The following is a 13,485-nucleotide window of genomic DNA, read 5'->3' as shown; positions in this document are numbered from 1 at the left end:
ACCTTGGGAAAGTATTATTACTACTCCACTAACAGCTGTCACTTATGCGGTTCTATGGGCAGACATTCTTCTTCTGCAAGCTTTCCACAGATTAACTCAAATCCTAAGAGGTGTGGAAGGAAAATCGAAACAGGGACGGTATTGCTCAGTCCCCAGAACGGAGCCAGGAGGCCTCTGAGGAAGTGGGACTCGTGTGTCTCAGTCTGGATGGAATCTGACCTTTCAACCTGGTGAGGGTATCCAGAACCTCTGCCAGAAACCCAGGACACCCTATCTACTTGTCAGACCCCTACCCTGAAACAATTCGTGATTCCTTAAGGACAAATGTTTTCTGACTTGTATCAGAGTCAATCCCCAATTCTTGCCAGGCAACTTTTGACAATCTTGTGGCTTTTTGTTTTTATAAGTCCCTGACTCTTTCTCTTCCCCAGAACACTCTTTCGGCGTTTCCTGAATCTTTGTCTCCTGAATTGCAATTCTTAAGACCCCAAATAAACTGCTTATATGCAGCCTCCTGCGTTATTTTTTGTAGGTGTTACTTATTATCTGCAATTTACAGATGATGAAGCCAAGACACAAAGATGCTAGTAATGAACTCAAGTTCACACAACTGTTCAGAGCCAATCCCTGGGTGCAGCACAACCACCTACAGACTCAGCCCCCAGCTCTTGAGCAGAGCTGACGCACCCTGGACTCCTCCCAGCTGGCCCCAGCCTGCGCTCCCAGCACGCCCCCAGTCTACCCTCTGTCCACACTGGATTCTCCTTCCTCCATCACCAGACTGTGCACATCCTCTCACACTCTAGGGCCACAGGCACATGCTGTACTCCTGCCTAAAATTTCACTCCCACAATTTCTACAAACTGCTCAGGTGCCTGATTCCCTGGGCAGGGAGTTGCCCTTTTCCCGGTTCCTTTAGTACTCCTGGCCACACACCTGCTACAGTGGGGACCACATCTGCGATACTGTAATTTACCTTGGCCCATTAAATCACAAGCTCCTTGAATATGGGATTCATAATAGTTGACGTTTATCGAACACTTACTATGTGCAAATACCACACTAAACACTTCACGAGGATTGTTGTGTTGAAACCTCATCATAATCCCATTAGGCAGGCACTAGATCCATTTTACAGATAAGGAAACTGAGGCTCGGAGGAGTGAAACAATTTTCCCAGCCTTACACAACTGAGAAGTGGCAAAGCTGAGGTCTGAGACCCGATCTTGCTGCTGCCAGGGCCCAAGGTATTAATCCCCCTTTATGGTAACTGCTTATTAATACATCAGTGAGGGTCTTCAGATAAGGCTGAGGAAGAAGGAAACCTGGGGTCCGATTAGCTCTGCTTGCTCTGCAGACAGACATTTTCAGGCTTTTTGCATTTTTTTGTGTGCTTTCACTTTGGTTTTCCTTGCAGAGGGCCACTGCTGACAGCACAGCTTCAGGTCTTGCCTCTGGTGGACCTGGAGAGGTGTGTAGGAGTTGGGGCAGCTTATGAGGGAGATAAGCTGGGACTACTGGAGCGTCCTCCCACTTTGATGCTCTTGTAGCTGGAAACCCGGAAGTTCTCAATAAGGCCATCTAACAAATATGATCTCTCCCACTAAAAGACAAAGCCTAGCTGATTTCTAGCTTAAGAAAGGACATGCGACACAAAGAATATCTTGTAAGACAAAGTGGCTAAAACACAGTGTATTTTCTAAGTCAGTTACAGAAGTCAATTATGCCACATCTGCTAAACAAAAGGCACAGGGAGGATCGGAGCTGAAGTGACCATCAGATGTCCAAGTGGAGAATGTCGAGTAGAATATATAAATCCAGAATTCAGAAAGGGCTGTCCAAATATTAGGGCCCTATTCTCACAGAGGTCTCCCATAGAAAAAGCCTGCCCAATTGTTCTTTCGAAAGAAAATTATGGAAAACAAAGGTTACGGGTTCTTGGGAGCAGAGTGCTCTATTGTCAAACACCCTCCCATGTACACACTGTGGTGTACATGCCTGACATCACGCTTTGATTGCCAAGGCATCCGTTTCAAAGACATCCATCCTGAATAGACATGTTGCCAGCTACGCAACACAGCTGCTGGCAAAACAACCAGAGAAGGAGCCAGATGAAGCTCCCTCTTCCAGAAAGCCCTGGGTAACCCAGATAACTGACTGTGTGATGACACGGCTTCTCAACCTTCCTGTGTCCTAATTCCTGCTCTTATGCTTTAAATTAGCCAGTAAAGAGTGAATCCGTGAAAACCTAGACACCCCACCTTCAAACCCTAATAAAGGCAGAGGCCCAGGTCCATGCACTCTCTCTCTTTCTCTACCCATAACCTCTCTGTGTACTCTCCAGAACTTGTGAGTGATAAATCTTGTTCCTCAAATTCCCTAATAGTTCTTGCTGAAGCGTGCCCTGTGATCATAAGAACCACAAGGGCTGGTCCAGCTACAGTGTTGGCCCCTGTGGAGGAAATGTCTGTGGGGGCTTGGTGTGAGGAATACAGGCGGAACCAGTGCCCCAGGCACTCCCAGCCTAGACAGCATCACTACCCGTAGGCTGGATCCGACACAACAACTACCCAAAACCCACCCAGAGTCCAGCGAGAATGTATTAGGCAGGAAGGGCCAGGACCAGGCCCCCACCTTCTCACCCAGAGCCTCCTTGAACGCCTCTTCAGGGCAGTGGCTTCAAGGAGCTCCTTCCAGGCACCGAACTGACTTGAGTTCAGAGGGCTGGGCAAACAGGAGGTGGATGCCCCCACCCAAAGCAGAAGTGAGTCAGGCTGACAATGTGAGCAAAGAAACAGTGATGAGCGGCACAGGCTCCAACCCACGACGAGACTTTTCAGGATTGAGAAGGGGCAGCAGAAGCATCCCTGCCTGTTCTGAAATTCTAAGATTCTAGGAAGGCAAATACAAGTGAGACATTTCTTGTCTATTTTCACAGAATGAAGCTTTGAAATTAGTAATATCTTGGTGGTATTGAGGACTATTTACTCTTTGAAGGCAGTGTTAACTTAATTTTCTAAGGCCATGAGTGAGAGAACAAGTGTGATGAGGAAATCAGCCAGGGCTCCAGCAGCGACAGTGGGTTTTCATGCCTTAAGATGATGCTTTTCTCACCAACCTCTCATTGCGATGTTGACTCAAATCCCAGAGCAGGCTCCCATAGAGGGACCCTCCATTCCAGAAGCTCTTTGAGGGAGAGAGGGTGTTTGTAGCAGTTTCTGTCATTTAGATCCATTTTATTTTCATGTGCTCATACAAAACTTCTGAAAGTTTAAATAACTGAAACTGGAGCTTGGGAAACTCTAAATTAGGATAAAGCAGGTGAAAAAGTAGGATTTAAGGTAATTAGTGAAGATTTCTTACATGGCAAATTGATGATGTGCCTCCTGTTCTTGGCCCCAAATAGAAGAGGGCTCAGTTTTTATGTAGATACACTGATCACTAGGCATGAAGCCTTCCTCCAGAACACTGTCAGAGGCTCGGGCAGCCAGAGGACCACTGTCTTCCTCCCCATGGCTCCTTGGTAACATCACAATGCCTTCAACAGAGGAAACCAGAGCCTGTGAATACACAATAAAATAAAGTTCCAAAATCAAACATAAACAATGCATTTATTCAAGAAAGATCTGTCATGTTTTTTAATTAAGCAGAAAGAAAAGGCCTAAAATTAAAATTTGTAAATGAACACCTCTTTTAATGACAATCAAGGTCAAAAGCCAAACCCATGATCTCACTCTCCAAATCTGGTCTCCTCCTTATTCAACATCATAATGGAAGTCTTAGCCAATGCAATACAGCAGGAAAAAGAAATAAAAGGCATATAAATTAGAAAGGAAGAACTATATTGTCCCTATATACAGATAACATAAATGTTTGTGTAGAAAACCCAAAGGAATCTACAAAACAAAACACCTCCTGGAACTAATATGTGAGTTTAGCAAAGTTGCAGGATACAAGATCAAAATACAAAAATCAATTATATTTCCATACACTAACAATGAACATGTAAAAATAAACTTTTTAAAAAAGAAATTACCATTTATAATAACTACTCCCCCAAATTAAATACTTAGAAATCAATACAACATGTATGGGATCTGTATACTGAAAACTATAAAATACTGTTGAAAGAAGTCAGAGAAGACCTCCATAACAGAGACACATACATCTTTAAGGACTACAAAACTCAAAATAATAATGTCAATTCTCCCAAGCTGAGCTGTAGAACCAAGAAGATCAATAAACTCCAAGTACAAGAAACATGAAGAAAATTACACCAAGTTACATCATAATCAAATTGCTTGAAAGCAGTGATAAAGAGAAAACCTTAAAAGAAGCTGGGGAGGGGGGATGGGACACATTGCCTAGAAAGAAACAAAGATAAGGGTGATAGCAGATTTCTTATGGGAAACAAAGCAAGTTAGAAGACAGCGGCATAACATCTTTAAACTACTGAAAGAAAAAAACTATCAACTTATAATTCTTTATCCCATAAAAATGCCTTTCAAAAGTGAAAGGTAAAGCAAGATTTATACACTACACTGAAAATTACAAAACATTGCTAAAAGAAATTGAAGTTTTAAATAAATGAAAGGACACCCCCTGTTCATGGATCAGAAAATTCAATACTGCTAAGATGGCAAAACTGAGCTAGGCCGGGACTTGGGATCCTCTACCAGAGTGCTTGCACCTGGACAAATGTCTCCTTGAGCAATAGGATACAAAGAAACTACAAGTGACTAAAAATAACTGCATGCAAGGGCAAGCTGGGACAATAATAAGCAATAGGATACAAAAAGGCCACAAACAAACTGCCATTTCTGAGGTGCCGGGAGCAAAAGCAGGGCACAGTGCATGATCCCTGCACATGGCACCACCAAGGGGGTGGACAGACCCCTAAGCTGTGCCTCATGCCCAACCCACAGACCCACCCCCATTTTTACCCCATTTAAGGACCCAAGTAGGTCCTCTCAGGGGGCAGGCAAGGGAACCTGTTTCTTGTTCTTGCTCCCTTGTTTTGTAGCAGGAGACCCAATAAAGCCTTGCCTGAAATTCTCATCTGGCTTCTTGTCAATTTCTATTGATTAAAGAGTCCAAGGGCCCAGGTCGGTAACAATTTTTGGCAGCTCTGCTGGGACCTGTGGGGCCTTCTTTTTTTCCTTGCCCCTCTGAGAGAGGATCTGGGCCCACTTTGTACAGCTGATTGCAGCTTCCTTGCAGCTGACAAGTGGCCACCTGAATCTTTGCTTCAGTGCTGCAGGGCTTGGTAAGTCTGCCTTCATTGCCCCAGGGGTCTCACTATCCTCATTCAGGCAACTGTCCCCTTCCCTTTTCCCTTTGTCCTTTTTCCCTCTTCTGATCTCTTTCTCTCTCTCTACAACTCCTTTCTCTGTCCTCTCCTACTTCTCCGTCACATCCTTCTGAGAAAGTGAGTGTTGGGCAACTACAGCCTAACTCCTTAGTTGGTGAGAGCATGCTCCCTCTGGCTGGCACCGGCTCACCCTGACAGGTGACAGAGGTGGGAGAGGCTTGCCTCATACCGCGCAGGTGTTGGTCCGGTGGGCTTTCCTTGAGGGGAGATTTCTGAGAGGGACAGAGGTCCAATCCTCATACTGGGTAGTGGCTGGAAGCCCAGTGGTCACAAACGTCTCAACTTCTTTTTCCCAGGTTAAAGTCCCAGTTGTGGGTTAGACCCACCAGCACTGGCTTCTGGGTCTGATCACCCTGGTGGGTGGTGGACGGAGTGCCTCCCTCCACTGGCCCTTGTGGAAGAGCACAGCAGACTGGAACTGCCTGAATACACAAACGCAGAGGGGCAGGCTGAAACAGCAGGCTCTCTCTCTTTCTCCCATTTCTTTTTCCTTACTTCATACATATAAACCCCCAGCCCCCGAGGCCCCTGTTGAGGTGAACTTTACACAACCCCCCAATATTTCTCTGTCCTGTGTGTTCAACTGTGGGGAAGGGAGTTCTGAGGTCTCCTCTGTCATCTCACCCTTTGGCTTTGTTATGCCGGGTCTTGAGGACTCCATCCAGCCCCAGGATCTCAGTTTGTTAGCCACCAGATTTATATGTAAACATGGGAAATGCCCCCAAAGATTAAAGTTCTTAAAAATTAGGGACAGTTTAAATTAGATGGTTTAAAAACCATCTTCTTTTGCAACACAGCCTAGCCCCAATATGCCTTGGGTGGCCAGAAGAAGTGGCCACAGAATGGATCCCTTAACTTTAGCACCATTTTACAACTGGACCAAAATATTGTAAGCAGTCCCCCAAATGGGGGGAGTTCCCTTATGTGCAGGCCTTTATGAAACTTTATCAAGACCCCGATTTGAGGGATTCCTGTTGTGTGTGTGGCCTCTATTTCTGTTTTGTCCCCAAAAGATTTAGAGTCAGACTTTCTCACAGATCCCCTTTCAACCGCCAACTAATCATTGGCACATTGGGCCTCTTTCTCATAGGGCTTCTTCCCCTTCAACATCACCTTCAGCCCCTCGACCCCCACCTTACCCCGTTTAGCCAGGAGCCCTGAAACCAGAGCCTCCAGTGCTGTCCCCAGTGGGGCCCTGATCAGGTTCAAAATTAGCCCCCACTTCCACACCACAGGGCCTTTACCCCCTCTGGGAAGTAGCTGACGGGAATAGGGAATTACTAGAGTGCATGTCTCCTTCTTGATGGGAGACTTAGGAATCCGTAAGGAGGGGTTTGGCAGGTTCTCATAGAACCATGACAAGTTTAGGACAAATTTACTATGCTGGGGTTAATGTTTTCCCTGACATGGCAAGAATTACAGTTATTCTGAACCACTGTTGCCCCCTGGACAAGAAGGAATGTACACTAAGAAAGGCCAGGGAACACACAGACAGCCTAGTGGCCACCAACCCGCAGCACCAGATTTATTGAACTGGTGACGCAATCCCACAACAGGACCCCCACGGGGATTGTGAGGATCATGTAGGCCAAGCCAGGATGAGACGTTATATTACTTGTTTATCAGAAGGAATGAAAGGGCGTATGGTGAAGTCTGTAAATTATGATAAGGTCCAAGAGATTACACAGGAAAAAGATAAAAACCCAGCAGTCTTCCTGAGTCGGGTGACAGAGGCATTCAGGAAGTCCACCAATACAGACCCTGAGTCTGCAGAAGGGAGGTCACTATTGGCCATGCATTTTATCACCCAGTCCTCTCCTCATATCAGGAGGAAATTACAAAAGCTTGAAGCTGGGCCCCAAACCCCATCGTCAACCTTGGTAGAGGAGGCCTTCAAGGTCTATAACAATGAGGACATGGCAAAGGAGGCCAACACGGATAGGAGATTAATAAAGGAAACACAGCTCTTAGCTGCTTTGATCCACCCGCCATCTTGAGGGGACACTAGACAGCTGAGAAGACCAGACCAGCAGCCCAGGAACCACCTGGGCAGGAATCAGTGTGCCTCTTTCTGGAAGGAGGGGCACTGGGAAAGGGAATGTCCTGAGCACCCTCCTGTGGGATGCCCAAACGACAACCCCAGCTGGCCCCAGCTCCTGGCGATAATATCCTTTAAAGCCTGAGGCCCTGAGGGGGACCCAACAGCTGCTCACCAAATTCCTAAAACACGGACTCATTAGGCCCTGCCAATCCCCTTGTAACACCCCGATCCCCCCTGTTCAGAGGCCTAACGGGGAGTATCGGTTTGTGCAAGACTTACGAGCAGTGAACTAGGCAGTCATCCCTATTCACCCAGCGGTGCCAAACCCACACACCCTCCTTGCCCAAGTGCCAGGAAGCACTCAGTATTTCTGTGTTGGACCTCAAAGATGCATTTTTCTGTATTTCTCTACATCCAGAATCTCAATACCATTTTTTAAAAAATTTCTTCTGGAAAGGGAGGAAAGTGTGTGTGTGTGTGTGTGTGTGTGTGTGTGTGTGTGTGTATATATTTAATATTTATTTATTTGGCTGTATCAGGTCTTAGTTGTGGCATTCAGGATCTTCACTGCGGTGCACAGGCTCTAGAGCGTGTGGGCTTAGCTGTCCTGCGGCATGTGGAATCTTATTTCCCTGACCAGGGATCGAACCCACGTCCCCTGCATTGTACAGCAGATTCTTTACCACTGGACCACCAAGGAAGTCCCGGCTCACAGGTTTAAATGTAAGAGCTCAGACTATAAATTCTTAGAAGAAAATACAGTAAATCTTCATGACCTGGTATAGGCAAAGCATTCTTTTTTTCAAAAAAATATTTATTTATTTATTTGGCTGTGCCAGGTCTTAGCTGCAGCATGCAGGATCTTCCTTGAGGTGTGTGGGATCTTCGTTGAGGCATGCAGGATCTTTAGTTGCAGCATGCGAACTCTTAGTTGCAGTATGTGGGATCTAGTTCTGCATTGGGAGTGCGGAGTCTTAGCCACTGGACCACCAGGGAAGTCCCAAAGCATTCTTAAATATAACAACAAAAGCAGAAGCAATAAAAAAGTACTTGGTAAACTGGAGTTCATCAAATTAAAACATTTTGTGCTTCAAAAGACACCGTCAAGAAATTGATAAAAACAAGCCACAGATTTGGAGAACTGCAAATCATATATCTGACAAGAGACTGGTATTAAAATATATAAAGAACCCTTACAGATCCAAAATAAAACACAAATAACCCAATTTAAAAATGAGCAAAAGACTTGAATTGACATTTCACCAAAGAAGATACACAAATGGCCAGTAAGCATATGAGGAGATGCTTAATGTCACTAGTTATTAGGGAAATACAATTTAAAACCACAATGAAATACCACTTCACACACAGCAGAATAGCTAAAATAAAAAAGACAACAAGTATTAACAAGGAGGTGGAGAATTTGGAAACTCACACTTTGCTGGTGGAATAGAAAATGGTACAAGTATTCTGGAAAACATTCAGCAGTTTCTTAACCTAATGAGAACTATGAAGTATCAGTCATTCACCCCTGGGGGAAAGGGGAAGGCTTAAAATCTTACTTCTAGCTCTCCTATCAAAATCAGACACTGGGCTTCCCTGGTGGTGCAGTGGTTAAGAATCCGCCTATCAATGCAGGGGACACGGGTTCGAGCCCTGGACCAGGAAGATCCCACATGCCGCGGAGCAGCTAAGCCCGTGCGCCACAACTACTGAGCCTGTGCTCTACAGCCCACAGGCCACAACTACTGAAGCCCGCATGCCACAACTACTGAAGTCCGCACGCCTAGAGCCTGTGCTCCGCAACAAGAGAAGCCACCACAATGAGAAGCCCGCGCACCGCAAAGAAGAGTAGCCCCCGCTCGCCACAACACAGAGAAAGCCTGCTGCCCGCGCGCGGCAACGAAGACCCAACACAGCCAAAAATAAAATAAATAAATTTATATATAAAAAAAGAAAAAAAAATCAGACACTAAGAAAATGGGTTTCTTTTATGGTGCCAACAAAACAGAACAAACAAACAAAAACCAATACCGTTTACTAACCTGGTCTGCTCTCAGCTGAGTTGAGCCATCCTTATATATCAGAGTTACCACCAGAGCTACTGCCTGTTTGAGCATTTCAATCAGCTGGCTTTTCTCCAAAGCATCCAAATACCTAATATCACAAAAATTGTTTGTGAATGCTTTTGAGTTCCTAGAATTTAGGTAGGCTTCAACCTCATCAGCATCTTCTTCCAATGCCATAAGTTTACTTGTTTTCTCTGATGAATTATTACATGTGGTATGTTTTCTTTTAAGACTCATGCTTTCTTTATTGTTTTCATTATTTATGTTTTCCTTTGGTAGGTGTTTTCTTTTATGTTCCATTTTCTGTAGAACTGAAGCCTCTTGGTCACACTGTGGAATTAAACACCTGGAAGAAGCCAATGAGCTGATATTCTTCTGGTTTTGGTCAGTAGACAGTTGATCTGTGAGTCTGATACTTGAGGACTGAGAAGAGAACTTGATGGAAACTCTTGATGTCTGGCTCGTAAGAGAATTAAGATTCTATAGAAAAATGGAAAATATTTCACTAGAATATGGATTCATAAGACAGGTCTAAACCAAAGTAAAATCTGATAAAACTTATCTAAGGTAAAGTGGGAACACAGCTTCACATTAACTATGATCCAACTTTCTAATGAACTATGGAGTGTCTTCCAGAGCAGTGGTTTTTCTCAACCAGGTAGGAGTGCGTATCTGCATCCTGGGCTGGAATAGGCAGGAGTTAGTTTAGGAAGTCTCCCACCACAGCCCTGCGCTGGCGCCGTGCGTGTAACAGGAGATGCTGTGGAGGGAGTGTGCTGCACACGTGCATAAGAGTGAGGATGAATCACTGACAACTTCCAACCAAAGGCCATTTATAGAGAAAATTAAATCACCACAGCTAGTCGATAATATGTTAATCTAGCTACTAAAATGTTTTTAAAAATACAGCTCAGCAGCAATCCTCTTCCTGTTTCGATCTAGCATTGCGCAAAATTCATTCATCAATTCACAGACTGAGGGGGAAAAAGCATCTCTCCGTTTCACTGTAGGATTCATTTACAATAAAATTTTATTTTTTATGTTTATTTTTCAGATTTTATGATATATTTATGCTATTCTGAACAAACGTATACCAATAATACTTTAAAAATAATTTTGAAAGAAAATGTTTTAACACGGTCACATGATCACAGAAAATTTAAATTTATAGTCATTTTTATTGCAGAGAAATATTATATGCTTTTCAAGAAAAGACTTCCAAACATAAAATTATATCACATTAAAAATTCTGTGGAGGAGTATACAAGAAAAGGAGTCAAGAAGGAAAAGGAAAATATAAAAATTCAGATTGTTGAAGAATATCCTGCTCATGTATTTTTTAAAGGAATGATTATAGATATCAAGTTATCAGAGTACAGTATTTAGATATTAGTGGACGTATTTTAAACTGTGATATAACAGTTTTTTAAATGTCAATATTATTAATACACCAGAAATCTTGTCCTATGAAACTTTTTAAACTTGTGATGAATATTTTAAACGTCAGCTTAAAAATATGTCAGGAGATACATGGCTTTTCAAAAGCCTTTTGTGAGAAAGGGAGCAAAACGATTTGAAGACCTCTGCCTTAGGGATCGAAGGAGCACAGTTTGAACACCTTTGGGAGAGAGAATTTCCATTCACTTTCAAAGGGCTGCACAGTCCCTTCCCTGTCAAAGATGCCCCTCCTTCCACTTCAGGGGCAAATAACCATCCCATCAATCCAGGGATTTACTAAGGGAGCTTACATTAGACTAAGTTAGATTTGGATTTGGACACAGGCAGTTTGCTGCAGAGCCCACTCTCTTAACCATTATGCCACCTCCACCACTGCTTCCTATATAAGGTCTTGGGTAATTACATGACCTCTTCTCATCTCTCTCCCAAGCCCAAACCACGTAACTCACCCACTGTAAATTTTATACCCCTTTCTTTCTGAACTTCTCTTTATTTCCATTACCCCAAAGTTCCAAGCTCTCTTCCCCTAACCTAAAAAATTTTCCCAAAGTCCTGCCCCCACTCTCTAAAGGTGAGGATCTTTAGACTGACCATTTCTTAGTCATCCTTTAGACCTCAAGTCAGAGTGTTCATACTTCAGACAAACGTCCCAGATTCCTCTCCCCACCTCCCAGAAAAAGCAGAATGAAACAGCACAAAAACTGGGTTAGCCATCTCCCCTATCGTTCCCAAAGCACTTGGCCCTGTCTCCTATTGCGACACTAATTCACCGCGTCATACAGAAATATTGTGCTTCTCTGTCTTCCTAGTCCCCTCATACAAATTAAACTATCAGCTCCTGGAGAAGAACTCCTTTTGTTTTTTTAACCGTTGCATCCACAGTGCCTAGCATATAGTAGACACTTGATAAGTATTTATTGAATGAATGAAAGTTATCTGTTTAGAATTAGTCATACTTGCAAGGATTCACCTTTTTTTCCAGTGATTGATTCTTCCCATCTTCAAGTAGTACTGAATACCTAACACTGGATTTGTCCACCACTTCTGCAGCTTTAAAAGACACAGAAAGGAAGCATGAGGGAATAAAGAAATTAAAATCATATAATTAGCTAAACATTGAAAATAGCCTCTATAATCATTTACTCATTATTTACTTAATTAAAACAATGTAGTAAAATTTACAACCAAAATGCATACTACAATTGTAATAAACATTTATGCAAAGTATCTTCAGATTAACTGGAGACAGATCTATGTAATCATGAAGTGTTTATTAAAAAGTATTACTTGGTATTTGCATTTGAATACTTGATTCTGAAAACCCAAGTTCACCATTTTACAGAAAGCTTGTAAGTATTAAAGGTGAAGAAATTCTTAGACTGAATAATATTGTAATGGAACAATTAGAACTTCAGTAAAATATCATTAATACAAACTTCTCATTTAGATTTTGTTTTAATTTTAATAAGCTTGGGCTGGACAGGAAGTGATGGAACCTGGGTTCAACCCCAGTCAACATGACTCAAGTCTCCGCTCGTAACCTCTGGGATGTACGTTCTCTCTATAGCAATGATAACAACGATGAAATGCAAATGGGGGAAATCTTTCACTTGCAATAGAGAAAAGTTACACTCAGGATTAATTTAACAAGAAAAGCACAAGGCACTCAATGATGGAAACTTAAAATCTTATAAAATGGCATAAAGCATGATCTATACAAATGGAAAAACATAGCACTGAGATATGAACAAAATATTTAATTCTCCTAAATATAAATTTAATGCAGGGACTTGCCTGGTGGTCCAGTGGCTAAGACTCCACACTCCCAATGCAGGGGGCCTGGGTTCGATCCCTGGTCAGGGAACTAAATCCCACATGCCGCAACTAAGAGTTTGCATGTCACAACTAAAGACCCCACATACCACAACTAAAAGATCCTGCACGCAGCAGTGAAGATCCCGTGTGCCACAACTAAGACCCAGCACAGCCAAATAAATAAATAAATATATTTTTTAAAATTAATGTAATTCTCATCAGACACCCTACAGGGTTCTTTTAATTGAAAAAAATAATAATTTCAAAGTACATATGAAATATTAAATGTCTGAAAATAGAGAAGGTAAGGTTTTTTTTTTGGCTGCGCCATGCAGCATGCGGGATCTTAGTTCCCTGACCAGGGATCGAACCTGTGCCCCCTGCATTGGGAACGTGGAGTCTTAGCCACTGGACCACCAGGCAGGTCCCAGAAAGGTAAGTTTTTTAAAAAAATAAAAGAAGACTTGCTTTGCCAGATTATCAGAACATACTATAAAGGCACTGTAATCAAATCCACAAGGTATTTGAATAGGAATAGACAAAAAGATCTCTAAAACAGAGTAGACAATCCAGAAACTGACCCCAGGACTTACGAGAATTTAATATACAATGAAGATGGTATTTTAATGCAGTAGAGAAGGATAGATTAATGAATAGGGATAGTACAACTAGCACCACTTCTGAAAGAAAATAATACATTGGGAAAACTATTTGGGACAAAAAAGACAAAG

The 13,485-nt window shown here is 42.9% G+C and overlaps 1 protein-coding gene across 1 annotated transcript in view; it reads right to left on the bottom strand.

The window, feature by feature from the left end:
- POLN (DNA polymerase nu) overlaps window positions 1–13,485 on the bottom strand; it is a 173,991-nt gene that overhangs the window by 135,932 nt on the left and 24,574 nt on the right. Inside the window, exons 4-6 of the mRNA XM_059923737.1 lie at window positions 11,910–11,989; window positions 9,458–9,961; window positions 3,364–3,560 (exon numbers count right to left, since the gene is read on the bottom strand). Coding sequence (XP_059779720.1) covers window positions 3,364–3,560; window positions 9,458–9,961; window positions 11,910–11,989 — 781 coding nt within the window. The remainder of the gene's footprint in view (window positions 1–3,363; window positions 3,561–9,457; window positions 9,962–11,909; window positions 11,990–13,485) is intronic.

This window comes from Balaenoptera ricei, chromosome 5, assembly GCF_028023285.1.
Source record: "Balaenoptera ricei isolate mBalRic1 chromosome 5, mBalRic1.hap2, whole genome shotgun sequence".
Lineage (NCBI taxonomy): Eukaryota > Metazoa > Chordata > Mammalia > Artiodactyla > Balaenopteridae > Balaenoptera > Balaenoptera ricei.
This window is presented reverse-complemented; position numbering and strand designations above follow the sequence as displayed.